The sequence below is a fragment of the Pelodiscus sinensis genome, chromosome 13, assembly GCF_052426305.1.
Source record: "Pelodiscus sinensis isolate ZL-2025 chromosome 13, ASM5242630v1, whole genome shotgun sequence".
Classification (NCBI taxonomy): Eukaryota; Metazoa; Chordata; order Testudines; family Trionychidae; genus Pelodiscus; species Pelodiscus sinensis.
Window position 1 is genome coordinate 29,595,498 of NC_143064.1, and position 24,337 is coordinate 29,619,834.

The 24,337-nt window shown below is 47.6% G+C and overlaps 1 protein-coding gene across 1 annotated transcript in view; it reads right to left on the minus strand.

Annotated features, from left to right (window-relative positions):
• Positions 1-4,604: 4,604 nt before the first annotated feature.
• The window catches only part of EFNB1 (ephrin B1), a 130,929-nt gene continuing 111,196 nt past the window's right edge, over positions 4,605-24,337 (minus strand). The window contains exons 3-6 of the mRNA XM_089781630.1: positions 19,968-20,060; positions 12,124-12,252; positions 7,372-10,504; positions 4,605-7,178 (exon numbers count right to left, since the gene is read on the minus strand). Coding sequence (XP_089637756.1) covers positions 10,116-10,504; positions 12,124-12,252; positions 19,968-20,060 — 611 coding nt within the window. The 3' untranslated portion in view covers positions 4,605-7,178; positions 7,372-10,115. The remainder of the gene's footprint in view (positions 7,179-7,371; positions 10,505-12,123; positions 12,253-19,967; positions 20,061-24,337) is intronic.

A 24,337-nucleotide genomic window follows, 5' to 3' on the forward strand; every position in this document is an offset into this window, starting at 1 on the left:
GCAGATTTAGCTTATGGCATCTTTTCCAGTAAGAAGGGCCAATATCGGATGTCCTCATTCTCAGTCCAGTCGCCAGGAATATACAAGAGACCCTCTTCTAAGGTTTGGGGTTCATCCGCAAAGAATCAGAGATGATCCCTTTCTCTTTCTTATGTGGGCTTCTGTCTGATGGAATCCCACAGACATCTCCCTGGAGAGCATTAAACACACCCCACCAGGAACTTCCGCCACAGGACATGAATTGGACATTTCACATTCTCTTAGATCATTTCTGCAAAGATTTTATCATCTTTGTATTTTACATGTCAAGTGGCTTTCAGTTTGGCATAGGAAAGCAAGCAGAACAATGGCAGAGGGGCTTTGCAGTCTCTAGGGGGAAGGCTGTCAAAGGTTTCCAAGTTCTCCTGAGTACACAGTCATCTCTGCAGGTGAGTGTGTGGAGGGAGACAGCAACATCCTTACACTTTCCATTCCCTTTGGAGAGAGGGATCTTCCATTTCCACAGCCCCTTTTAGGTCAAAGGGTCCCAGCTAATGAAGTACAGCTGCCCCTGAGGTAAAATATGGCTGAACAGAAAGTCATATCAAATGCAAATTCACAGCATCAAAGAGCAGCGCTACTCTCTGTGTAGGACAGGAACTAAAGACTGCCATTTACCTGGGTAAATCCTGGACAGCTTTCAGCTCAGTGGGCAGATGGTTTCCCTCGTCTCCATCCAGGGAGAAGGGAATAGCATGTCTTAGGTCTGCCAAGATGATGCATAGGCAGTGAGTACACAGACTGGCACACAGCAATAGACTAGCACAAGAGGGGCAGCTACTGGCCTCCAAACACATCCAACATGCAGTGAGAAGCGACCAAGCTAAGCGGAACGGCTCCATACTCAGTGGCATAGGGATCCATTTTGCTAATGCTTCTCATCTATTATTTATTGCATTATGTGGTACTTTATAGTCATGTAAAACCCTGTATTAAAGCAGGTTATAAATAGGCAGAGCAGTAGCAATGGTGGAGCCCGCTTTGGAGCTGGTTATAGCACCATGTGTTGAGGTTTTATTACTGCCATTTCCCACAATGACTTTTTAATAACGTATTAAATTAAGTTATATGGAGGAATGATTAAATAAATATCAATAGCAAAAGGGGGCTTACACTTCCACCCACTGGGCAATACCCCCAGAGATGATGTACACTCTCAGGATATATCTTCAGTGCAGGAGCAGGGTGTTCATGGTTCTGGCTGCTGCCGCCGCCGCCATCCCCAACTTCAGGCAGCTTTTGCTGGCTGGGTTTTCACAAGGCTTCCTCACAGAAACCAAGGACAATGGCCCAGACAGAGAGGTTGGATCTCAGGTAAAGTATTTGTGCTCAGGAATAAAGATCCTTATTTCACAAAAGCATCCCCTGGGTAGTGCCCAACTTGTTTCCAGACTTAAAAAAAAAAAAAAAAAAAATCACTCCCAGTTCTTTGACATGCCTACGACTAACATTAAAAAGGGGCTCTTTGGAGCTGGTGGCAGATACTGGACTAATAGACCCAGACTGAAATTCTGTTTCCGCAGAACACAAGGTTCCCCTCTGGCTGCTCTCTGCTGAGGGTCCTGTAGCTCTACTTCAGTCCCGGCATATTTGCTCTTCTGGCTGATGTGATAAAAACCACTGGAACCATTTACACTGGCCATTTGCACGATGTGCAGCCCTATCCCACTAGTGCAGAACCAAACCATGTCCCAGAGGCCAATTAGACAGCCAGATAAAAAGCTTCAGTGGGTTCTGACTTGGGCCTGAATCAAAGCAGTGAGAGTTTCGCATTGCAGTTAAGGCTGCACTCAGGCTCAGCACTCCATTGTGCTTGGAGCTGTGCAAACTCAGAACATGAGACTTCTGCCCTCAGGAGCTGATAGTCCCAACATGACAAGTAACAGGGCAAGGGATCACAGTTGGATATAGACTACATTTGTGCGATCATTTTTTAAACAAAGAAACTGTCTCTTAATGCTTCTCATTCCAACACTCAGCACCTCAAGGTATTGCTTCGTAGACCATTACCAATTCTCTGAGTTAGCCTGTTTCCTGGTTCTCTTTAAAATATGACTTCCAAAAAATCATCTGAGGCAGGAACAAAAAACACACAGAAGACCGCCAGGTTTTCCATAGGAAAAAAATCTTTTATTTAACAATATATCAGGTTCCATCATGGCTCCATGGAATTCAAATTCCATATTACTGATTACTGATGATATGATATTGGGTGAAGGTAGCTGTGTAAAGGCAAAGGAACAAAAAAGGAACATGACGAAAAAAGATACATGGTTTGGGTGAGAGTGGCCAATCAGATTCTAGGACTGTGGGGCTGTGGCCCAGAAGCCAAATCAAAACTTGACACATGGATGGAACATGATTAGAAACCAAGAGATGATCAACCAGCCAGCAAGATGCTTGGCCACTGACTATCTGTGCTCTAGGGCAGAGAGAAACACTCTGCACCTTGCCATTCATTGCGGGGATGGGAAGGGAACATTTATGAGAAGAGGCACTCTCACTGTGGAGTGTTTCTCAGCCCAAGTCATCTGTTGCCTGCCGCAGAGAGGCCCAAGTGGATAGTCTCTCTCTGAAGAGATTGTACAGAAGGTGAGTTCTTTAATTCTGTTAATGACGGCAAAATGTTAAACACTCATTAGCCCTGTGGCTGGAGAGCCTCTGTACTCTCTGCATACAGATGAGCACATCAGTTACAGTAGCAGTGCAGCTTAGTACTGGCAGCATGACCACTGATCTAGTCCCAAAATGCATTCATCCCTCACCCTGCTTTGTCTGGTTCACTGGCACACCAGGAACGCACAAAGGGATGACTTGCTACTTCAGATCTTTTACAGTAGGGTCACCCTGCTGGCAGCATCAGCTACAGGGACAAGCAAGTGTTTGAGATGCAGGAAAGAAAGGTGACAGTATGACCCAGTCAGAATGCCTGCGAGACCATAGCTGACTATTTACTGCTCCAGCATAGCTGAGCAAAGGAGGCTGAGGCAGCAGGGTCACTGGTTGATCACATGACTTAAGGAGGTCCTCAGCTTAGGACAATGGAAGGAAGTGTGATTTGCTGAGAAATAGTGGCTTGTGGTATTTAATGAGATGACCCAAATATGCACATGATTGTGATGCATGGGCTCATGTGTCATGCCAGGGTGTATTTGCATACACGTGCACACCTCTCATGAACATTTTCCTGTTTACGACTTTGAAATATGGGAGCACGCCATGCTACAGCGTGTGTTTGCGCGTGCACTGCCATGAAGACAAGGAGCTCCTTTGACTCTTTTCCCCTCATCAACTTAACATTCTGGAGAACCTGGTACTGCTGCAGCAACCACCTCCCAGGAACTCATCATGTTGCAAGAATGCAGAAGGTTTTTGGCATAACTAACTGACCAGCAGCTGTAGTACAGAGAGCAACCACCACAGGCTCCGACTTGGGAGACTGATCTACTAGCCCTCTTCCATCCCAGAACCTGCCATTCGCCAAGGTGACAGCAGAGTTGGAAATGGCTTCCATGAGAAATGTACACATTTCCCCTCATGGCACTGACCTCTAGTGCTTCCCCACGCATTTGCTTTACTTAGGCAAAGTGCAATTCTTTAACATCAAGGCATCAGGCACAGCAGCAGGAGGGAACATTTAGCTTTCTCAAATTAGAAAGAAGAGGTGGGTTAACAACCCACCCCAGCACTGTCAACTCCACACATTAAAAAAAATAATCACAACATTAATCTCCCAAGATCATGAGTTTGGCTTAAAAATAATGATTTTCTAAAAAAATGGGTGGTATTTACCAACTGCTTTTTGAGCTTTCACAGTGCACTCAGGTCATGTTATCCACCTTTTCTTCACACCCCTGAGGGCTAGGAACTTCCTAAAAAAAGCTCAGATTCTCACAGGACATACCTGCAGGCTCTGGGGTTGTAGGAAATCACCAGAGAGTGCAAGAGTTGGGAACACTACCAGTAAGAATTAGCCAGGCCTAGGGCAGGGTGTTCAGTTTGTAAAATTAACTATGGTCAGGAAGAAGTCAGGAGGTAAGAAAGAAGGTAAAAGGAGATGGAAAAAAAGCAGCAACTAGAAATGGGTACTAAGTAGCTGTACTTTAATTGCAACACAAAGACTGTTGCAATATAATCAACTATTCCACAGATCTTACCGTCCCCACTATAGCTTAGGCTGTTCCTACATAACTTCCTCTGGAGAGCAGTGATTCAGGCATCAGAAGAAATACTTCCTTACAGGTGACTCTCTCTAAAGATGGATTAAACACATGTGGGAAGGCAAGCTGGGCACCTGAAGCAGTTATCACAGCAGTCTCCTATTTCTCATCCTCTTGGGAAGGCAGTTTTGGGGGCTTGGATTTTTAGTTAAACAATCCAGGCCAGATTCAACCTCACTCCATTCCCTGATTCTCCATGGCTCCACTGAAGTGCACGCGCACACACACACTCTTTTGCTGATGAGCCTCCTGAATTTGATCGTGGTATGATAATGTTTTACACCCGTTCTTGCAGTTATTTTTTTTTAAGTTCTCATTTGTTTTTCTAAGAAAAAGCAACCAGAAAATAATTCAGAGTTTATACAAAACATCTTTACATTATTTTTTCCAAAAAAGACTAGTATTTACACACAAACAAAAACAAAAACACCTTCAATTCTTTCAGTTAAAAGAACAAAAGGGACACTCAGGTTTAGGACCCAGCAGACAGGTGCACGGCAAGATTACAGTTCAGATTTCACCCTTTGACATGGTTACAAGTTTTTTCAGCTGCCCACAGCTAGAGGAGTTAGTTCGGTTTATGGGGTTTACTAACAAGCAACCCTCATTCTGTTGATGATGGGTGGTTTCACCTTTTCATTAGCAGTACAATACTAAGATTTAAAAACCCTAGAAAAGCAAGGGAGGGGAGAGCACAGTGTCACTGCATTAAGGGGTCAGTAATCACATTGGAGAGCCAACATTAAAGTTGAAATAATTGTATTTATTTTCTTTTGGTTTAAACATCTGGCCAGGCCCCTTGCATATCCTAGCCCTTCCCATCAAGCATGCCCCCTCTCCATCATCTCAGTCTCAAACCACTGCCTATCATTCCTTTTCAGGCTGTGAGGTGAAATTCTTTGTAAACAAATGGTTATTTAACCATGCACACAGGCTGGGCTACTTCTCCAGCTTTAAAATCTTGATTGTTTCATGGTTGCACCTGGAAACAGGATGCTGATCTGGGGGATTTCTTTAAGATTAGAATCTTTTTGCAGTTTTACACAATAGACTCAGTCAATTCTCTGTGGAGTACTGAAAAACCTGGACCTTGGCTGATGACCTCAGCCGAGCTAGCCTCAAAGTGCACTATTGTCTAAGCCCTTTAGAAACACCTTGGAGAAACACTCTGTGCAGCCTGGCAGCTATGCGGCACAGCACGGCATCCTGCATAGACACCCCAGTGGGGAAGGAAAGGTGCATTTGGGGACAAAGCAAAACTGAAAGGTGCAAAATGAAACCTTTCAATCCTGCCATCTCTCAGGGGCTGGCAGCTGAACAAGCAATGGGGGGAAGAAGGGGGAGGGAAGAGGGGACACACAGTGTCCCTTCTGCCGTGCCTCAGTCCAGAGACCGTAGGAAGGGACAATGGGATCAGGTTAGCACAAGTTTCCCTGGGATTCTAAGGCTCTTCTCCTCCCATTGTAAAGGCAGCCATGGTTCTAGCCGGGTTATCACCCCGCACTGTGGAGATTGGGGGGTGGGGTGTCCTGCTTGTTGCCCTGTTGGGATTGTCCGGGGGGGGGGGGGGGGCAGAAGGGGAGAATGCCGCTCTGCTTGACCCTGAACTCTCATTTTTCCATTTCTAAAAAAACTAAACAATTGCTCTTTGATGCAGCCTGCAGGAGGCTATTTCCACAAAGCACAGGGCTCACTTTCCCCTCTAGATCTCACTGGCCCCACATTCCTCCAGTGCCCTGGGTTAGAGGGAGAAGACAAGACCAGGACTCAGAAGAGACTCCCTGTAATGAGACACGGTTAGCCGAGCCACCTCCCCCACCCACCCTGTGTTCTGACCTGTGTTCCTGCTCCCTGTTTATTTACCGAACCGTGCCTGGAATTGGGCCACATCTCCCCTTGCTGCCAGCAGCCAGGGGCCCAGTGCATGGAGGTGCTCTCTTGCTGTGCACTTCCAAACAGCCAATTCTGGAGCCACCAGTTTGTGTGAACAGATGAATTCACAGCAGAGAAACATGCTGGGAAGATAGGAGGAGGGTTGGGGCACTAGCCCAGCACTTTAAGCAGAACCCAGCTTGGAGGCTGATAAGGATGCTGTGGGCCCCTGCCATGTCCTGACTGCCTCTGGCCCCAGGTCTCTACTAGGCAACAGCTGCAGCTCCAATGATAGTTTACGACATTGCTCTCACCACTTCTTTTTATGGACTAGTAAATTGGAGCCAGTAAACTAATGAAAAGAGGAATCCCTGCCCAGAAATGGGGCTGGGAAAAGCAGATGGCAGCAACACACACGCTCTTTGGGGGCAACCTCAGAGTGAGTCCAGTGGACTGAATGACTCCTAAGTACCATGTGCAGCAGAGCAGGACCTCAGTGGAGTGGTGATTCTTCCCTTACTCCGTACCTGAATCTCTTGGAGAGGACAGGAAGGGAGAAGAGACCTTCTGTCGCCTGGAGATACCTTCACTATTTGGTTCAAGGATGTGATTAATGGAATGGCTTCCCACTACAATTTCTCTCCCTGGCACTGTGCTTCCATCCAGAACAGCCACTTCCCAAAAGGAAAGGCAAGAAACAAGAGGTTCTTCCACTCCCCACCCATTCTCATGCATGATGCGGAGGCCCCATCACAGGGGTCATATCAACACACGCTCAAGACAATTATTTGTTCAGGCCTCTGCTGGAGAACTGAGTCCAACTGCGGGCACCATACTTTAAGACAGATATGGATAAATTGGTGAGAGTCCAGAGCACAGCAACAAAAATGATAAGAGCTAGGAAACCAGACCACTGAGAAAAGGTTAAAAACTGGGCATGTTCAGTCTTGAGAAAAGATGACTGGGATGGAGGATATCTGACAACAGTGTTCAGGTAGGTGAATGGCTGTTATAAATAGAAAAAAAACAATAAATGGTCTGGTAGCACTTTATAGACTAACAAAACATATAGATGATATCATGAGCTTTTGTGGGCACAGCCCACTTCTTCAGATGACCAGAGTCAGACTCCGGTCATCCGAAGAAATGGGCTGTGCCCACAAAAGCTCATGATACCATCTACATGTTTTGTTAGTCTATAAAGTGCTACCAAACCATTTGTTTTTTTTCCTGTACAGACTAACTCGGCTACCCCCTGAAGCTGTTATAAATAAGACAGGGATCAACTGCCCTGAAGTAGGACACGCAGTAATAGGCTTAAGCTACATCTAGGGAGATTCAGGTTAAATATTAGGGAAAACTTTAATGATAAGGGTAATTAAACTCTGGAACAGTTTCCCTTGGGTGGCTGTGGAATCCTCATCATTATCTAATGTGCTCTAAAAGCCTCTGAACACTTGTGAGGGATGGTCAAGTTTACTTGGTCCTGCTTCAGCAAAGGAGGCTACCCTTGCCCTCTTGAGGACCATTTGAGCCCTAAATTTCTATGAGATGTTGGGAAATTCCTCCCTCCTCCCCCAGAATATAGCTACCCACCACTTGGATACAACAAGGTCAGCATGGAAGGACGCTCCAAGGTCCCATTCATGACCCCAAACACTGCTGCTCAGTTCATGTTACAACTAGGTCTGGGCTCTTTGCTACAGAGCACAGCCATTCCTGCCCAGCGAGGTGGGACACATGCATGCATGGGAGGGAGTCACACAGGGGGATCTGTTACCTGGTAACTCAGAAGATGGAGCAGGGTCTTTGACTAGAACTCATAGAATCATAGAATAATAGGACTGGAAGGGACCTCAAGAGGTCATCGAGTCCAGCCCCCTGCCCTCAAGGCAGGACCACGCTCCGTCTACACCATGTCATGACAACAGCAACCAATAGGATTTGCTGATGTCATAAAGGAGCTAAGCCTTGCGTTTAGTGCTGAATCACTGGCTTTGCTCTTAGAGGCCAGCCAAATCACAAAATTTATTGCTCCCTCCTTTCCCCACTCTCTGCACAAGATTCCTGCAGCAGTAGCATGGAACAGACAGCTGATTCCAATGTTAATAGGTAGAAGTCTCAATAGTGATGATTCAGGGCTACTTTTACAGGGTTAGGATACCCCTCCCACAGAAAAAGACTCTGGAATGACTCAGCAAGGGGTGGAAATAAGCCAGCTCCCAGAATGCAAGAGGATAAACCAAAACTTTGCTTTTCAGAAATGGAAGGGAAAGGAAGTGAGCTAATTCAGCTATGAGGCTTGGTGCAGAACGTGCCACAGCAAGTCTCTGCCTTTGCATGCCACGGGCCTGCTCAAAACACGACCAGCCAGGATGTCAGCACGATGGTTAAAACAAGCCTCATTCCTGGAAAAGAGATCAAATACATAGGGCTCAAAAAACGAGCATGTCAGTGGGAGAAAATGCCCAGCTGTGCTCTGTGGAAGGGGTGAGGCTGCCAGAGTCACATGGAAACCTAGATGGCTTTTGAGCTTACTCAGAATTCCCGACTTCCCCAGCTCAGCCAGTGCCAGAACAGCTTATCTGATGTGGCCACTGAATTCTCCCCCCCCCCCCCCGCCCATACTGATGCAGTTTGCTTTTTCTTCCTCTTAGCCATCTTCCTCTGCTCTCCTAACACTTGCTCTAGCCTCCTGAGAACATGTCATGTATAAGCTTCAGACCAGGCACAATTCAAAGCCAGTTTTCTTTCCAAAAATGGAAGCACTGTGGCCCAAACCCAAAGAGGAAATGACAGAGCTAAGAATGAGCCCTGTGGCTAAGTTACTGAATGCTCCCACCCTTTTCTCCCAGCCCAGTCCCACACCCAGCCCGTCTGAGGCTGGCAGTGAATGCTGTCCTACTGTCCTCTCCCTGGTGTTAGAGAACTAGCTCAGCCTCTGTCCTAGGAAAAGAGATCAGGTGACGGACACGCTATGAGGAGGACACACCTTGGAGGAGTCCCCACCAAGGTTACTGTCTGGAAGGGGTTGAGGCTGCTGGCTCTGCATGGAGTGGGGGAAAGCCCTGGATTCACTCATGCACTGATCATTTCAGGTCTATTTTTCCTCCCCTCTCCTCCTTTAAGCAGACCAACCAGAGTCAACTGCTACAAACTGAACACAAAAGATTAAAATGGCAAAGACAACAGAAGGTGACTTTATGTCCCGGCCGAGCATGGCCAGCGGATTGGCATGGCAGAGGGAGCATGCCAGAAGGCTGCAGGTGGTGGCTCAGAGCCCCACCAATATTTCACAAAAATAAAAACGTTACAAAAGTTAAAAAATAATAATAATAATAATAATAATAAGTTGGGTGTGTCAGCCTCCTCCCTGCACAGGGTCTACGTCCTTGGCACGCCGACGCAAAGTGCTGCCGCAAGCTGCTCATTCCTCAGGTGAGTGGAGGTTCTTCTCTGGGGCTCACAAGTTAATCCAATTTCTAGGACAATCCTAGACCAAAGCGACAACTGGCACAGCCCCAACACAAGAATACTTAACATACTATAGATGGAAAAGCTGAACGAGTCCTCCCCAGAACAAGAGGTACAGAGTTTTCTGGTATTACCAGGGACAGGTGTGAGGAAAGGCACAGCGCCCACACACAACGGCTGCTGCACGCAGCTAGGGCTACATCACTGCTAGATGCGTCTAGAGCCAGGATGCAGTCTGAAGCAGGAGGAAGATGCTGAAGGCCCACCCTCAAGTCTTGGGATTACAAAAGCTGAGAACTACAAAACTAAATACAAAGGGGAGAACAGAGCGAGAGCGTGCGAGCGATCCACTATCTGGTGCGAGACCCTTGTGCTCCCCTGGTCTTGCCATGGGGTTCATTTCACTTTCTCCCTCACAGAGCGAGCACACTAGTGGGGAGAGCCAGCAGCTGCCCCCAGGGCCCTCAGCTCTCTAGTGCTCTTGTATTGGTAGGCTGCTGAGGCTGCTCCTCAGACCTTGTAGTAGATGTTGGCAGGACTCTGAGGGGGCATCTCCTGGACAATGTAGACGGGGTGCCCATAGTCCCCGCTCACCTTCTCATAGTGAGGGCAGTAGTTATTTTCTGTAGTCCGTAAAGGGATGATGATATCACTGGGTTCTGAACCTGCATTACCGCTGCATTTGGGACTGGCCAAGGTGCTAAGTGACAAGGCTGCTGCCCGCTGCTGAGTGTGCTTCCGGTGCCGCTTGCGGATCTTGATCAGGAGGACAACAAGGAAAATGATGATGAGGATGAAGATTACACAGCCAGCACCAATTGCAGCAAATACTGCCACCTTAGAGTTGAACAATCCATCACCGCTACCTTGGGTGTTCTGATCACCTTGGTTAACAAGACCTGGGATATGGGGGAAAAACAAGAGAAGTTAAAGTGAGGAAATTACTTTCCTGCCCACACATTTAGTTATTCTCCCTTCCTCCTCTGGGAATCTAGGCTCTTCTCTTGGTTAAGCCACACAAAGAATTTACTTGGTCTCAGCCTAATCCCCTTGCTCTATTGCAAAACCACCACACCCAATTTAGCGTGAGTGGTAGACTGAAATAGCAAGGGGAGCTGCAAGTCAGGGATGAGGCATACTGCGAAAGCATCACTCAAGAAGCTTGTATGCATACCAGTTCCGAATTCACCCATCTGCATACAAAAAAGAAAACTCAGCTCACTAATGTACTGCAATGGCAACTGGCAAATACCTATTATAGGATGGGACAGGAGGAAAGGTTAAGATGCAAGACTGGGCATAACCCAAGAGGAAGAGGAAGAGTGATGATGGGTGATTTGAGGGGGTAGGAATTGAAGTTCAGTCTCAGGCTGGGCCTATACTTTAAGGATATGTCAACATAGCTACAATGGTCTGAAAAATACCCTAACCTACATAACTACCTAGCCTCCAGTGTAGACATAGCTATGTTGACAGCAGAGTGCTTCCATCAACTTTCTGGGAGGCAGTTCTCCTATGCCAACAGAAAACCCATCTGCTGGCATAGGCTGTGTCATGCCCGGGGTAGGCTCTGTAGTATAGACATAGCCTGCGTCAGCATAGAGTATGTCTACACTATGGAGCCTGGAAACATATTCCTGTATTGCACCCAGATTTGATGACACAAAGGGGCTGGCAATATCTCAAAGGCCATTCCTCTGGGGTCCCCCTCTGCTGTAATTTCATCTCCAGCCCTTACAGATGGCAGAACAGCCCTCCGAGTGAACTGTGCCAGCAGAGGCAACCGTCCATTTAGTGGGCGCATCAGACCCACTGACCCCAGGAGGAGGAATGGACATGTGTCTCTGGAGAGACCCCTGAACAGCAGTGCTCAAAGGGTGCTTTCTTTCACTCTGAACATAGTGGGCTCCCCGTGAACATAAACCTCATTTCTCAGTCTCAGAAGCAAAGCAACCTCAGGATAGGTTTACAGTGTAAGTGAAGATGTGACCCTAGCATGGATAAAGAAAGATACTTGTCTTACCCAAACAAGCTACATTAAAGCTAAACAATAGCGGTGTAGATATGGTGGCACAGGCTTTGGCAAAGGCTAGCAGAATAGATTAGAGCAGAATATTTACCCAGGCTCCCCTGAGGGCCTGTGTTCTGCTTAAGACACTGGCGAGCTGAAAAGGCAACTCCAAGAACTATCGTTCAGAATCTAAGTCCACTCTGTCACTGCTCTAGACTTTGGCAGCATCTCGCTGTCTATGCCCCTACCAAAGAGAGGCAAAGCAGTAACACCAGGAGATGCCTGGTAAGGGAACCTCAGATGACGAATCTGCAGGAACCTGTGCAGAGAGCTGGCAGATATCTCCTCTAACTCCCTGCTCTAATGTCTCTCAGTTTCCTGGAGTCTCAGAACTGAACTGGGTCTGGCTCCTCTGGCGATCAACAGCCGATCCTGGCCACCCTTCCCAGGCCCCACTAAGTGCACTGCTGTTTTAACTCTTTCCTCAAATACACAGGTAAACCCTACCTGGCTTCCCAGGATCCTCCACCTCAGTGACCTTGTTGCGTGGACTCTGCGTGGCAATTTTCACTGTATTGTCAGATTCTTTGCTAGGCCGACTGGTTGTCAGGTGCTCTGGGATCACGGCATTTGGATCTGTGAAAAAGACAAGACGGGATGAGAACATCTGCTTCTGGATGCTAGATCAAAACATCAAGAACAGTAGCTCTTCCCCAGCAACAGCACTCCTTACCCTGGTGTGTGAGTGCCTATGTCAAGCGTTATTCAGAAAGGTGATTCAGTACAGCACAGTGTTGCAAGTGCATTGGGTCAGGAGTCAGGGCTGGACCTGTGCAAGGGTTACATGCTTGCATGGGCAGGGGGAAGAATCAGAGGCATAAGGACAAGGAATTGATGGGTAGGAATGTGAGGCTTGGTAAAGAGGCTTAGGAACACTGGGGACATTTCCCTAACGTATGGGAAGGGGCAAGAATTCCCCTTGGTTTTAAACATGCGCTCTGGTTCTCATGTCCTTGATCCAGCAGTGAATGCAAGGCTAACCACACAGAGAAAGGGCAAGGGGAACCAGAGGGTTCAAACAACCAGACTCCAGGGTTCTGGGCCAGAACAGAGTCTGGTGTTCTCTTGTACTAGCAAGTATGACTCCTGGAGGCAGGCACAGATCTTGCCTTGGTTTTGCATTGGAGGCATTTCTATTTAACTGGAGGATGTGTGATGGTTTGAGGTTAAGTCCCACATTTGAAAGTCATTCTCTAATCAGTCTCTGTGGTTTCCTCCACACTACCCTTTTATGTCCTCCCTGAATTAATTTGTAAAGCCGCTACTGTTTCCTCCTCCTAATCCCTCTACAGGACTCACCTCTGCTGTGACACCCACAAGAAACTATGCAGCCAACAATGATTTAATTGTAAGGCAAAGAGAGTGATTTGATTGAAATTTAAGACAACTGAGAACCATAAGGACCACCTAGCTGTGCAAGTCACCAACCTAATATGATGGTATGATCTTATCTTCAGCATGTTCCTGCTTTACCTCATCTCCTCCTCTTTCATTTATTACATTTGGTTGTCATCTTATGTTACAGAGAGAGCTCTTTGAGGCAACAGTTGAGCCTGCTGATGTGCACAAGGCACCTGGTACATCAGGGCCCAACTCCCAACTGGGGTTTCTCAGTGTGACCACAATACAGCATAGTATCAGCTGTCTCATGAAGAAGCAGAAAGGGTGGTAGAAGGTGGTTTCACGCGAGTATCCCTTCCTAAGGGCACCTGTTAAAAGTTAGGACTGAGAGCTATATAGCATTTCCTGAGAACACTCAAACAAGCTTTTCTCCTGAACTCTCTCCAGAATCCAAGAAGTCAAAGGGTTACAAGCTGCAGAAGCAAGTCTGGACTGGGTCATACTGGCCCCTGGGTAATGTTACTGACGTCAGCTGGCCACCCCAAACATGAAAACTGGCCCAGTGTGTTCTACAAATTAAAGGTCACCAAACGGAGATGAAGAGAGCAGCAGCTCAGAGCTGTGTGTGAGAAGTACTGGTGGCACAGACTCCCTGAAAAATAAGTCACCACGATCAAAGTGGAGACTGGCAGACATGATGCTGGGAAAACAAAAGCAAGCAGAGTAGGAAATATGGTCATGGATGCTGAGGTGACACTAGGGTAATGCATCAGCTGCCGTATTTAATGTCATTTTCTTGACTTGGACAGTATCTGTTATATGGGTCCCTGTCTGATGGCCTGTGAGCAAAGGTAGGTTTGAAGGAGGTTTCTGCAGGAGGGGACTAAGGCTGCGTGTTGTAAGGCTCAGAAAACATGCCCTGGACAGCCTTGGAAAAGGCAGAGAGGAATTTTTAGCTAAAACAAAATGAGCAAATAGTCCAAATCAGACAGCAAGTAGGTAATCAGTGATGAGGAATAGCTGGGGGTAGGATCTCAAGCACAAGAGTAGGGATGTAAAAAAAATATATTAAAAAATGTTAACTGCGTAACTAATAAAAATTCTGTTATTGGTTAATCTGTTAAAGGTAAGCATCACCCGGTAAGGGTGATACTTACTGGGTAGCCGGTTACCCACTTACACCCCGACTCAAGAAACAGACGTTACATGTGATCCAGAGTCTGCAGTAAGAGAGTATCCACACTGCAGTCACAGCTGGTAACGCTCTGTCCTGAGCCAAGGGTCTTTTGCTCACTATCCTCAGACATCTAATTTCAGTGGTGAGCAAGCCCCATACACAGAAGCCAAGCGCCAGCAATCTTTTTCTTTTTAAGACCATTAGGTATGCCATCGCCTCAGGCCCAGTGATACAGGGTGTAAAGGGGGCAGTTGTCCTGCAATTCAAAAGGGCCAGGATTCAGGAGGTCCCAGCCACCACTACTGCAGCAGCATTGGTGACCAGAACCCCCGGACAGCACTGGTGTGGAAGAGGGTGCACAACTCACCTCCCCTCCCCGTTAACCAGTTGGGTGACACTTGTATGGACTGGCTACTGAAGGGCCTTTTGGACCATAGTAAAGCCTTAATTTTATAAACTAACAATATATGACAAGCATCATTAGATATTTTGGTCCCCCCAAATGTTTCCATCCAGGTTTTAAGAACCATTATCTGAAACTGGGGTATTTTTGCTGTCCTCTTGCCCTCCCCAGGAACAGGACTAACAAATACGTCTCTCAGCCCCCAGTTTAACATAGTCATGGAGTTTTAAATCCTTGTGAATGTCGCACAGAAAGGAGCCCTTCATAGGTGCTGCAAGGAGAACCTGGCGCTCCAGTCACACTTTGCTCTGCTTCTGCTCAGTGACAAATAAAGCAAGTAGCTCCCCTGGTGGTAGCAAACTGTCACAGAGAGCATTTGGCAGAGCAGAACAAAGGCTTTCTGGTGCCTCGTTGGCAAGAAGATGCTCTGTTCAGCATCAGCGGAAGGCAAGCAATACAGACGAGCCAGCTTCATCCTTGCTGCAGCCATATCCTTCATCCCTCCCCTTCATGACCATCCGATTATACACCTAATTATACAGTCTGAGGTGACCACATCAAATATAGCATGGGAGAGCAAAGATACTTCACCAACTCTGGCTGGAACTCTGCTACCTAGCAGACCAAAGGCATGCATGAGACTTAGCTGAGTGTGGGAAACCAGCAGCAGCCTGAGAGCCGAGCAATTCCTGTTACTGCTCCCCTGGCCTGGGAAGTGTGTCATGATGCAGAAGGAAAGAGGCCAACCCACAGGAGTTACTGAAATAGCAACATCAAAGCTAATGTTTCCCTAAAGGAGCATTAACAAAACAGGCAAGCGAACCAGACTAGCTGCCAAATGAAAGCCATGGAACTAACAAGCTTTATGCCAACTTCAGCTTTTGTCAGTGGCCTGCTACTGCCTCCCATCTCCTAGTGTGCTGTCTTCTATTTAGAGTGTAAGCGCTTCAGGACAAGGACCTTGTATGCCTCTTGACCTGAAAGGCCCCACTCTAGAAAGCGCACATAACGGGAAGTCAAAGTTAGGGATGTTAAACTAGTAATCAGCTAATCATGTAGTCTACCATAATTCTTTATACTACACGACTAGTCGATGGGGGAGCTACCCCCGCTGCGGCTTTGTAGTTTAAACGTAGTAAGAGCTGGGCACACAGGCAGCCTGGCTCTCACTATACTTAAAATGAAGAGCCATGGCAGGGATAGCTCCGGGTTGTACCGGGTCCAGCAGCCCATCTGCGAAATGCGCTGGGCAAGCCCAGCAAGGGGCAGCCTGTGGGTGAGTTTCATTTGGGATGCAGTTTCCCAGCGCATCTCATTTAACCACATCTCCCATCTTCCCGTCCGGTCTCTGGCAGCTTGGGAGAACCTCAGACAGTGCCTCCCTGCCACGTATATCCAGAAGCCAGGGGAGGAAGCTGAAGGACCACGGAAACCCCAAGTGGGCTGTCTGGGCTCCGGGAAGGCAGCACTGGGTCAGCAGAAGGACGCTTGCCCTGCCTATTCGCGCCTCCAGCCCTGCAAAGTGAAGCCAAAGCCATTTTGGGGCGAGGGCTCCCCTGAGGTAAGGATGTTAAGTAGAGTGTAATTCGTTAATCGAATAGTCGATGTATTTTGGCCACGCCGCACAGCTGATCCTGGGCTCCGTGCGGCACTGCTGCTTTGAAGTGCCTCCTTCCCCCCCCCCCCCCTTGCTGCTTCTATCTGATATTTTTGAAGTAGCCCCAGGCCACCCCCAAAGGGGCGTGGCCTAAACAGGAAGGGGTGGGTTACCCACCCCCAGACCCAGACCAATCATGGCCTGGGGGTGGAGGAACCCCTTTGCCCCCCCCTTCCCACTAAGCACCCATGCCCTGGAAGAGGCTTGGCATGCTCACTCACCCCCAGGCCAATCAGGACCTGGGGGCAAGGAAGTGTGTGCAGCCTCCTCCGCTCTCCCCATGCCCTGCGAGCAGCACGCTGTGCTTCAAAGCGCAACGTGCTGCTGGCAGGGTGGGAGGAGGCTTCTCACACTCCCCCGTCCCCAGGTTCTAATTGGCCTGGGGGCGGGGGAGCAGCAGGGCCTACGCGGGCGAGATCGATCTGCTTGGTGGGCTGGATTTGGCCCACAGAGGCCCTTTTGCCCATCCCTGTCTTAACATCCCTACCTGGGGGCTGTGCACTGGCTGCCTGATACAGCAGGTAGCAGCACCCAGGCATTGTGCAGGCCAGGCAGAGCCTGGCCAGGAACTGCAGGGCTAGGGTGGGAGGACAGTAGAAGCTGGGCCATGTGAGCCCTGCTTGGCCCTTGGCCACTCACCCGATTCTGCCCCTTCGGGTTGCAGTGCACCCGGGCTGAGCCACACAGCACCCACTCGGGACAAAGCCCCTGCGACAGGCAAGCTCCAGTCCCTGCCTGCGAGCTCAGTGGGCTGCGGCTGCCAGTGCACAGCACTCAGTCTGCGCTCACTCTAGCTGAGCAGCGAGCCCAGCCACACTAGCTCAATGCCAGAGCCTCCTGCCAGCACTCAGCCCAGCCGGAGGTGCTGCCCCCGCCTGCTCAGCCCACACGGAACCCCGAGCGCTGCCAGCCCAGCCCTGAGCTCCGCAGAGTGTCACCAGTGGACCCACTCACAGAGTGCTGCCAACCTGCCCAGTGCATCTTCCTGAGCCTAGCCTGGGAGCGCTGAGCTTGCCTGGCTGCTTTGCTCTGCCTGCCTGGGCTTCAGTCCTCCTGGCCCAGCGCTGGGCAGCCCTGGCCACTTCCCCGCCTGCCATGCACGAGTGGGGCTCCTGGGAGCGCGGTGCCATTGCGTGTGACAGGCAGAGCGCAGAGCTGTGGCTGAGCCTCCGCCAGAGTAGCTGGCTCCTCTCAGGTCCTGGGGTGGTGGGCGAGATGCAAGTAGAGTAGTTGAATAGTTGATATACTAAGGATGTACGAGAGTAGTCGAGTACTCAACTACCCAGTAAGTGTAGGCTTATCTGGTGGTCAAAGTAGTCTTTAAGGGAGGGCAGAGGCAATGGGAGGCTGAAAGAGAGGAGTTTGGGGACATTACAGGGCTGGAAAATTTCAGTACTCGGGGGAAACAGTTTTTTGTTGAGGTTTATAAAAGATTCCTTCTGAGCTCCAATGCATGGGTCTCGGTATATTCCAGTGAGGGCAGCTGAGCAAATGCAAAATAATCTGGCTTTCCAGGATTGCAGCACTGTTCCTTTTGTCTTTGTGTAAAACCTGGCCCCTATCACGTGAAACAAAATAATGAAAAGTAGCCACCAGGGGGGTGAGCTAGAGTTAGGCTTGTGGTATTATGGAGACCCAGACGAACTCTGTAGACTGGGGAGAGGAAGTTTTCAGAGAGCTTCAGACATCAGAAAAAATTACACTGCAAAGCACAGTTAAAGAATTCAGACAGGTCATGGCTGCACTACAATCCCTTATTCTGAGGGCATTTCCCAAGGAAGCATCAGATGTCAGAAAGAATTTGGTACCTCAGCCCTGTTCCCACAGCTGCACCCTCTCCATGCCAGGAGCCATGACCTCCTTGTAGAATCCCAGCATGCACTGAGAAGGCCAAAGATGTGGGCCATGTGGTACTTCTTGGCATGAAGTTGTAGTTCCAGAAACACTATTTGGATGAAACTGTGATATCACTCTAAGAATATTTATAGTACAGAGGGTGAAATTCACTAGTGTTAGGGCAAAATCACTCTCACCGAGACACTGAAGGGTCCAGGGCCACAAGATGACTGACTGATATTGCCTACTGATATTGCCTGCTCAAAGAAAGTAGAGGTGAGGGGGGAACAGTTATCTATGCCTTGGGTGCTCTGGACCCTATGCAATGCACTGTGTTCTGTAACAGGACCTACAGCCACCTTCATTATTAATACTGATAAGCACTGTGTTGTCAGATGCTGATGCCTAAATAAATCTGTTTTTCTTTAAGGTACCACAGAAATACAGACTAACACAGCTACCCCTCAGAGAAAATAAAGGTTTTTGCCAGATCTCCATTAGCTCAAGCAGTGGTGACCTGAACAACTGATGCTGAATGCCCAAGGTACAAGCTGGATTCCTTGAGGGTGGGTTGCAGAAACTGAAACTGCTAGAATGCAATTTCTCATTTTGAGAACATGGCTTCTAGGACCTGTATTCTTGACTGGCTGCAGTAAGTTTTATTTTATGCAAACTAGGAGTAACTAATGGGCTTCTGGCAAGTTGCCAATGTGCCTTTTGCTTGCTAAAGTTTGAGGAATCCCTGCTTGGATCTATTTCAGAGGAAAGGCCTCTGATCTCTAGCTCTCTCGTCTGATGGCCATCTCTCTCTCACTTCAAAAATGGGGCAAGAAACTTCCATTTTAGTTTAAGAACTGGATTTTCTTGTAGAAAGTTTTTGCCATATTTCTTTTAGAGCAGAATGGTTTAGACTTGAAAACTGTGTCTAGTCCGTGTATTAGGCAGAAACTGAGAACAGGCTGGTTCAGCACATGCCAAACAACCTTAGTTATTGTTAGAGACATGCAGCATCTAACATTCGGGTTTGTTCTTCAAGCAATAGGGAACATGGCATTCCCCCCGCCCTTACATATTGCTCTGAGGAATCTGTGGGGGATTCTGCCAGATCACAGAACAAGCCAATTTCAGTTTACCATCCATCTCACAGTCGGAGGTAGTTTCCAGCTGAGTCATAAAAACCAAGGTGGGGTAGAAGTGAACTTACTTTATCTTGGGCTCATACTGCTATGTGGGTATGAATGTTGGCCAAAAAGAGGACCTAATACTCAAACGCTGCTGAAAAATGCAGGCCCCATGCATGACTCATGATTGGTTGCTAAACTCAAATGATTTAATCCTCTTAATTAGCTAAGAAGGGGGAGTGTTCTCAACCAGAGAAGGCACTGGAAAAGTGTAGGAAACAGCTCTGCACTGCCCCCTGGACTAGAGGGGACTTGATAGGTCTTCCCCCCATCTCTGTTTCTTTGGTATGTCCTCCCCTGAACCCAAGGACATCACCATTACCTGTATTTTACAGCATCAATTGAGCCAAAGGTATCTGGGCACCATAACATTTATTCTAGAATTGACCATTGTAAATTAGTGATCAAATACAAAGACATCAACTGGCTCCTCTCCTATCCACTCCGCACAAGATGTCACAACTAAGATGAACACAAGAGACATCAAGTTTTCAGTTCTGCCCAGCTCAGTCCTTTCATAATGCTTCAGTAATGCTGAGTTTTAAACCTGTTGTTCCAATGGCACATCCTTAAGCTCCTAAGAGGGGTTCACTAGCACATCTCAGGCAGCACAAAAGCTATGTAAGATGTAGCACATTTCATTTCAATATGGATTTCATGTTCAACGGGAAAATCTAGATGACTGGAGTGACTCACCCTGCCCCACTTTCATGACAATCTTCATAGAGCGTGTCTGGCAGACGCCACCTTCTCTGTTCTCCAGGCCATCCAGAGTCCCATTGGAAGTGGCTGCAGGGAAAAAGGAGATTCAGTAAAAGAGCATTTAGGAAATGGAAGGGTCTGCAAGAAGGCAAGGAAAAAAGACCTAGCTTAACAGGGGGGCAGTGCGCCAAAAAGAGCGATTCAACAGTTACTCTGATCTCATGCCTGAGCTGAGTTAATATAAAGGAATGGGGGACAGTTGAAAGGCAATTGCTTGTAAAATACTGAATGCACGAAGGGGAAAGCTCTACAGAAATACAAGTAGCTCCGAGTCTTTTTAGCTGTGTTATCTTTGCTGAGCAGTGGGGTGCAGTGGTTTAGACCTTTACCAAGTGGTTGGTCACCTCAGGCTAGTTGTTCAGAAATGTCCCAAGAAAAAAAACTTGATGAGGGCTTCTCTTTACATTTCAATCAGAGAATTCTGTTTACAAACATCAGAGTAAGAGAATGAAACTGAACAAAGGAATATAGGATACATAGCAGGAAAACCTCCTGGAAGGAGGAGCCAGTTAGGCTATGAAATAGTAAGATGAGGCCCAGTAACAGTTTTTCCATCTCTTTCCTGATGTGTGCATTCATTCCACAACGTTCTCACCTCCCTCCCCACTCCTAGCCTCGGGTCAGGATATTTATGGGCTTCCTCATTCTACAATCTTGAGCACACAGTAAATGTTTAATACACCGAACTCTAGTTTTCTCCAAATTCCAGCTGCTCCACCCCCCAGGTTCCATTCACTGAAACCTCGAGCCCATTAAAATAGCTATCCTGCTGCTTGCACTGGTTGCTGAGCTGCCGCTAATTAGATTGTACTCGAAGGAAAAAAAGAGAAACCAAATCTGACAAAGGCCAAGGCTCTTACTCCACTGCCACAGCACAATGGGGATAAAAGCTGTAGAGAGGCAGCCAGGGCACTGGAGGAGAGGAATGCTTTGGAGGTTGAACTTTCCAAACTATAAACTAGTGAGATTCTCTCCATCATTCTGTCTCCACTTAATAGGGAGCTTGTTAACCCCGTAAGGACAAAACATGAAATGTTCTTTCCACCTACCTATTGCCCTCTCTCTCAAGGCTAGTTAATGGCTTTCTGAGCAGCCTGGGGCACTACCTTAACACCTAAGTGGCTGCCACTGCTCAGAAAAGTTGTTGCAGTACATGGATGGACCCCAGCCATCTCCCATCTCCTTGTTATATTGTCTTCTTCTGACCCATTCCTCTGCTCCATGCCCACAGCAGTTTCTCCTCCAAGAGGCACAGTGCAGCATTTGCTGAGCTTAGATGATGTCTGGAACATGGGCTGTTATAGGTCACTCTAGAAGTTGGTTATCCCTCCTCACACTGCTGCATAAGACTGGTCCATCTGTGCAGCACTGCTTCAAGGAAATGCTGCACAAAAAGGAAATAGTGAGCGTGAGTAAGAACTGACCCCTTCCCATTCCACACAACAAGTTGAACAACTATATCTGAAGCTTAGAGGGAGATTTTTTCCTGCACCCAGCTGCTGCTGTGCTTTAGGCTCTGAAGCCTGAGGACTGACAGCCCTGAAAATGTATACCTTAGAGTATGTCACTATAGATGCTATTCTTACACCAATTTTTTGGAAGCCAGGGAGACGTGAGGGGAGGCACTCCACACGTGAAGCATAAACAATTCAGCATAGAGACAGGAAGGGTGGTCATGCAGTTAAAGAACAGAACTGAGATGCAAGAGATCTGGGTACAGAACCCAGCCTCTGCCACCCAGAAAGCGATCACAGCAAACTCCTAGATCCCCATCTGTAAAAAAAGGAGCACATGACCTTCTTTCGCCACCCTTTATTTTTTTTGCCTACCTAAGCATACACAATTTTTGGGTCAAGGACTGTATCTTACTATGTATCTGTTCAGTGTCTAGCATAATGAGGCCTCAATTATAGTAGGTTTCTCCAGGTTCTACCATAAAGTAAATCATGAATAAAAGTATTTGAGAGACATTTTTGTTGCCGGGAATAAAGCATTGCTGGTTATTTCTTGTTTTGCAACCAGTTCATACAAATAAAATACAATACACACGAGAACTACTGTATAGTCCACTTGAATGCATTCACCTCTGAGAGCAGAGGAGAAAGTGGCTATTTAACAGCACACAGCACCAACAAGGCCACTTAAAAAGACGTTTTCTACATGAAGGAAGCAGTTCCAATCCAGACCCTAAATCACCCACACCTCATCCTTATGGCTTACGGGCCTCTTCGATACCTCCTCGACTCTAGTGGATAATTCTCCTTATTCCTTGAAGTGAATGACAGGAATATGTACAAACTATACATATTTAATTACACACTGTGCATCAAAGAATGTAAACTCAGCACCCCAATGGGTTCAAAGGGCTATAATTGCCAGGCAGAAGTCAGTTAAATGCACATTAACTTTTTCTTTGTCTGTGTAGATTTTAGGTCTGTTTTGCTCCAGAAGGAGTGAAGTAAGCCACACAACCCTTGCTGTTAGAGAAGATAGTATGACAACATCAACATGCACAAGAGCTCCCCTTCCACACCTAGAGTAACTCTGATGCACCTGGCTGTGCTGTGGATAGAACAGGGGGTCATGTCTGGTTAGGAAATTGGTAGATTGCATACAACCCCTACAAACACTATATAATTTTCAAGAGAGAAACTGCTGTCTCAGAAGTTAGAATAGATAGTCCTGGCCCCCAAAGAGTGAGGTGCTGTGGGTGAGAAGTGGAGACCTTAGGAGGTCATCAAGTCCAGCCCCCTGCTTAAGGCAGGACCAATCCCAACTAAATCAACTCAGCCAGGGCTTTGTCAAGTCGAGACTTAAAAACCTCTAAGGATGGAGATTCCACTACCTCCCTAGGCAACCCATTCCAGTGCTTCACTACCCTCCTAGTGAAATAGTTTTTCCTAATATCCAACCTAGACCTCTCCCACTGTAACTTGAGACCATTGCTCCTTTTTCTGCCATTCGTCACTACTGTGAACAGCCTTTCTCCATCCTCCTTGGAACCTCCCTTCAGGAAGTTGAAGGCTGCTATCAAATCCCCCCTTACTCTTCTCTTCTGCAGAGTAAATAATCCGAAATCCCTCAGACTCTCCTCATAGGTCATATGCTCCAGCCCCCTAATCATTTTTGTTGCCTTCCGTTGGACCCTCTCCAATGCATCCACATCCTTTCTATAGTGGGGGACCCAGAACTGGACACAATACTCCAGGTGTGGCCTTCACCAGAGCCGAATAAAGGGGAATAATCATGTCTCTGGATCTGCTGGCAATGCTCCTCCTAATGCACCCTAATATGCCATTAGCCCTCTTGGCTACAAGGGCACATTGTTGACTCATGTCCAGCTTCTCATCCACTGTAATCCCCAGGTCCTTTTCTGCAGAACTGCTACTTAGCAATTCGGTCCCCAGCCTGTAACAATGCTTGGGATTCCTTCCATCCCAAGTGCAGGACTCTACTCTTGTCCTTGTTGAACCTCATCAGATTTCTTGTGGCTCAATTCTCAAATCTGTCCAGGTCACTCTGGACCCTATCCCAGCTCTTCAGTGTATCTACCTCTCCCCCTAGCTTAGTGTCATCTTCAAAACGTGCTGAGGGTGCAATCCATCCCCTCATCCAGGTCATTAATAAAGATGTTGAACAAGTCCCTTGATATAGTCTTTTCACTTCAGCCTTCCAATCCCCACACTGCCACAGCAGTACAAAACAGTCTGGCCAGGATATCTGGGCTAACCCTATCCTTTCCTCCTGCACAGAGTACCATGGCATATTTAATAGCCAAAGAACAGTGTGGAAGGTTAGGGGAAGGCCAATAGTCCCTGCCTCTGCAACACAAACTCTTATTTGAGAGGGAAAACACAGGATGTTGATGACACATCAGGCATGCAAGGGAATTTTTAGTATAACAAATCTGATTCTGTCTTAACTAGGATATTATAGGTTGCAGCAAGGACTAGAAACAAGGTTACTTTCCTAGTGACCTACTTAAACACGTAGGGTTCAGACTGGCACCATGGTCAGGGACCAATAACCACTGTTTTAAGCAGGGGTGGGCAATAATTTTTGAGCAGGGACCACTTCAAAAATTTATGAAGTGGTTGCAGGCTGCCCTGGAAGGGGCAGAGCATGAGACGGAAGGGGTGGAGCCTTTAAATAGCTGGAGTTGAAAGGGCTCGCTCCTCCCCTGGAGCTCCCAAGTATCACGTTAGCCAGAGCTGGGAACTGCAAGTCCTTTCAATTCCTGCTTATTCAAAGGCTTGCTACTCCTGGCCTCACTGCTACTGGGTTGGTTGCCTGAGAGCCAGGGA